Source organism: Juglans microcarpa x Juglans regia, chromosome 7D (genome assembly GCF_004785595.1).
Source record: "Juglans microcarpa x Juglans regia isolate MS1-56 chromosome 7D, Jm3101_v1.0, whole genome shotgun sequence".
NCBI classification, from domain to species: Eukaryota; Viridiplantae; Streptophyta; class Magnoliopsida; order Fagales; family Juglandaceae; genus Juglans; species Juglans microcarpa x Juglans regia.
The window spans coordinates 9244624-9249116 of NC_054606.1; the positions used below are offsets into that span (position 1 = coordinate 9244624).

General features: G+C 34.5%; 1 protein-coding gene across 2 annotated transcripts; it reads left to right on the forward strand.

Annotated features, from left to right (window-relative positions):
• The first annotated feature begins 778 nt into the window (after positions 1-778).
• On the forward strand, positions 779-3211 carry LOC121239666 (40S ribosomal protein S15a-1-like). Of its 2 annotated transcripts, none has more exons than XM_041136937.1 (4): positions 779-932; positions 1484-1631; positions 1725-1885; positions 2944-3211. In XM_041136937.1, the coding sequence occupies exons 2-4, from the start codon at positions 1499-1501 to the stop codon at positions 3040-3042; spliced, it is 393 nt and encodes a 130-aa protein (XP_040992871.1). In that variant the 5' UTR covers positions 779-932; positions 1484-1498; the 3' UTR covers positions 3043-3211. The 2 variants fall into 2 exon arrangements, with proteins under 2 accessions (XP_040992871.1, XP_040992872.1); XM_041136938.1 differs by having other exon boundaries at positions 2896-2998.
• Positions 3212-4493: the final 1282 nt, after the last annotated feature.

Below are 4493 nucleotides of genomic sequence, written 5' to 3' on the forward strand. Positions count from 1 at the left end.
AAAATAATACCATTGGAAAAGGTAAATTTTGAGGGAAATTTATATTATTATTAAAATCGTAATAATTTTGGAAATTTGATCGTATCAACAAAAAAATAATTTTCGACGACATGTTAAAAATATTCGCTTGAGAGTAATAGTTCCAAACTGAAGGAAAAAGACAAAAGAGTGAGTAGTTATGATTGAAAAGAGAAGTGAAAGAAAAAATAATAAAGAAAGATAGGGGAAAATTATTTTAATATAATAGAGGGGAAAATTATTTTAATATAATAGAGAAAAGAATAGAGTGAGATATAGAATGATTTTGAAAGATGAGTAAAATTTAAGAAAAAATGATTTTTAGCCAAAATTTAAAAAATATGTTGGGAAACCAGACTTGGATGCTCTTACTCAACTTAGAGCATTGTTTTCGTAGATGACATGAGATGAGATGAACTAAGATAAAAGTTGAAAATTGAATAAAATATTATTAGAATATATTTTTTTAATATTATTATTATTATTATTATTTATTTGAAAATTTTGAATTGTTTATTTTATTTTATTTGAAAATTTAAAAAAATTGTAATAATTAGATGAGATGATATGATATGAGATCAGTTGAAAAATTTTGTGAAAATAAACGGGCCTTAGTTGAATCTCGATCCATTTTTATTAGGATAGGGCTATAGTTTCCCATCAATTAATCGGTGCACCTGCCACATATTTTTTTCTACCAGGCCCGTGCCGAGTCCAGGTCGATGGCCCATGCCGAGTCTATCGATCATGGAACCTCCAACGCCAATGCTTTCTGAAATGTATTGGGCCCAAACCCTAAGGATACTTTCGCAAAACAAAACCACCATAACGTGAACCCTAGCCTATTTGTCTTGTATCCTCACTCCCATCCTCAACCTCAAGCTCTTAGACGCGGCCGTTGTCTCTGCTCTCAGGTAAACCTATCTTCTCCCAACTTTAGACTCACTGGATCCCTCTCTCTCTCTCTCTCTCTCTCTCTCTCCGATTTTTACTTTGCTCATTGTAAGATAAATCATATTAGAATAGCTAGATCACTTTGATGCTTTGGGGTTGAGTCTGACTTTGATTCGGTGAGTAAAAAATTAAGGAAAACGAATACCGCTTTGTTTGTGTTAGATTTGATCTTTTGCATCAATTGACTGATTAATCTTTTTGTTTTTGGAAGTTGTAGGTGTTTCCTTTGTATACGTCATGTGTACTTGGGCTTATGCCTATCTTTGAATAAAATTATTACTTATAAAAAAAAATTGACTGATTAATCTGCTGGTAAGAACTAGCATCTACGGAGATAATTTTGGCTTTTTCATGTTGATCGCCTATTGAATGGATGCTATCCTTTTATTCGGCTCGGTTTCGTACATTTCGTTGTTGTATTCGATGCAGACTGCGTTGATTTATTGATTTGTTAATATTAAGTGTTTGTTTTTGTTAATTAATCGATTCTGGGTGCTACCTTTTTGAGCAGCTTGAATTTGGGAGGATGGTGAGAGTCAGTGTGTTGAATGATGCTCTCAAGAGTATGTACAATGCTGAGAAGACGGGAAAACGACAGGTCATGATTAGGCCGTCCTCTAAAGTGATTATCAAGTTTCTGCTGGTCATGCAGAAGCATGGTTTGTTCGATTGCACTCATTTATCCTCTCATGTTTTCCCCTTTTTCGTGTATGATGAGTTCTAATTTAAGTCACTCTGACCTGATCTTGTAGGTTATATTGGGGAGTTTGAGTTTGTTGATGATCACAGATCTGGCAAGATTGTCGTTGAATTGAATGGAAGGCTGAACAAGTGTGGTGTTATAAGTCCTCGTTTTGATGTTGGTGTCAAAGAGGTTGAGGGCTGGACTGCCAGGCTGCTTCCTTCAAGACAGGTTAGCCTCGGTACCTTCTTATTTGTTGCTGCTTCCTTAAAAAATGGATAGTGTTGTGTCATCCGTTTTGACCCGTTTAATAATTAATTAGAAATTGGTCTGCATAAATACACGACACGACTCATTTTAACCCGTTTAATGGTAAATGGGTTGAACTAACCCGCATAACCCATTTGATCTGATTAACATAATTTCACATAAAAGTTAAATTCTATATTTATTAGTAGCCACAATATTTCAAAAAGATAAATAATAAGACTACCTATTAACAAAAAATATTAATATTTTTCAGATTTTAACTTATAATAAAATCGATATTGCAAACCCAACAATAACAAATATGAGTATAGGTCCATAATTACAACCCCAACACTAAAAATATAAGCATATTGAAAAATACCAATATTACAATCCAACAATAATAAAATTTAAACTGGCTATTGCGGGTTAATTTTTGGATAAGCGGGTTGACCTGTTTATTAATCATGTCTTAACGGGTCAACTCGTTTTGACCCGAATCCATTTATATTAAACTCAAATCTGTTAATTTCGTGTTGTGTTTGTGTTAGGTTTATGGGTCGTGTCACATATTGCCACCCCTAGTGTGAAGCACATGCATTTGTTGAAGTGACCATTTAGATAATGTGATGGACATTATATTACATGAACCTATAATGGGATGTGTTTAATTCCTTACTAAATAAGTTCATTACAATTTAGGCCTCGTTTGGTTACGTAGTTCAGATGAGATGAGATGAGATGTTTTGTTGAAAGTTAAATAAAATATTGTTATAATATTATTTTTTTTTTTTAGATTTGATAAAATTGAATTGTTTATTATATTTTGTGTGGAAGTTTGAAAAAGTTGTAATGATTATATGAGATGAGATGATGTGAGATGAGATAGTTTGGTTTTATATAGTCAAACCAACCTTATTGTTCACAAAGCAAAGGGCATTACTTTTTTGGCAAGAGACTGTGTTTGCTTACATGGTGTATAACTTTTACAGTTTGGATATATTGTGCTGACCTGCTTACATGGTGTATAAATTTTACAGTTTGGATATATTGTGCTGACCACATCTGCGGGAATAATGGACCATGAAGAAGCAAGGAGAAAGAATGTTGGGGGCAAAGTACTTGGATTCTTTTATTAAGCAGAGCTTTAAAGATCCTTTTGGAATTACGGGGTACTGCAGAGCTGTTTCTTTGTTCCCTAGAAAAGAAAAAAATTTAGAAAGAACTTGTTTTGTTCCAAATTTGGTATTAGTTTGCGTCGACTTAAATCTTTTGTTGTAGTTTAATGCGATTTTGCTCAAGTTTGATGTCTTGTTGGAATTAATATGTCACCTGGTAATTATTTTCCTTTTTTATTTCTGCCCCACTGAGTACTTTTGTTTCCTCTCGATCTTCTCTTAGTAATGCCACAATTCAACAACTTATCCCATACATTTTTTGGTGGTTGGGGAGCAGGGGGGTTAACTATCATAGCTGTGATATGATAGTTGTTGGATTAATAGTCAATAATAAGAAGCTTTTCTTTTGATGTAGGTAATGTCTTTCTTTCTTTCTTTCTTCTTCTTCTTCTTCTTCTAAATATGAGCCGTAAGTAGTGTATCTAGATTTTTCATGACAGTCTACGGGGTTTGCTCAACCTGTTAAGAGTATTTTCAGGGTTGGAGAGGGTAGAGGTTTGAAGTTGCTGTTCGATAGAATGCTTGAAAGAAGAATATTTTTTCATATATTCAAATGATGAGTACAGCGTCTATATATAGACCTTTACAAAGAGTAAGATGAATACGTACATAACGGTTTACAGCAGAGAATAACAAAGTCAGAGTAGAGAATAACAAACTATCGTACATTCTAGAAGAAGGAATAAATATTCCAGTGCTATGAACCATCATGTATCTGCTGTGAGGATGGCTTGGAATCTATGATATTATCATTGAGGCTGATACGCCCCCTTGAATCTAAGGGGGTATCAAACACATTGAGATTCGACTTGAAGTGCAAGAATTTATCAACAACCAAGGGCTTTGTTAGAACATCTGCAATCTGATCTTTAGAACTGATAAATGATGCACGAAGCATTTTGGCAACAACACGATCTCGGACAAAGTTATAATTTATGTCCATGTGCTTGGTCTTGGAGTGATAAACAGGATTAGCTGAAAGATATGTTGCTCAAAGGTTGTCACACCAAAGAATTGGAGATTGAGGAAGAGAAATACAAGCTCACGTATAAGTGTTTGTATCCAAATAAGTTCAGCAGCTGAGGTAGCAATAACATTGTATTCGGCCTCTGTTGAGGATCTAGTCACAGTCTTTTGCTTCTTTGAACTCCATGAAAGTAGGTGCTTGTCAAGATATATGCAGTAGCCTCCTGTTGATCTACGATCGTCTGGACATCCACCCCAATCAGCATTAGAGTAAGCTTGAAGAGTGAAGTTGGACTAAGGTTGAAAAAGAAGTCCATGATTTATAGTAGCTTTGAGATACCGAAGTATTCTCTTCACATCACTCCAGTGTGTAGCTTTCGGGTCATGAAGAAACTGACATACCTTGTTGACAAAGAAGGCTATGTCAGGTCGGGTTAATGACAGAT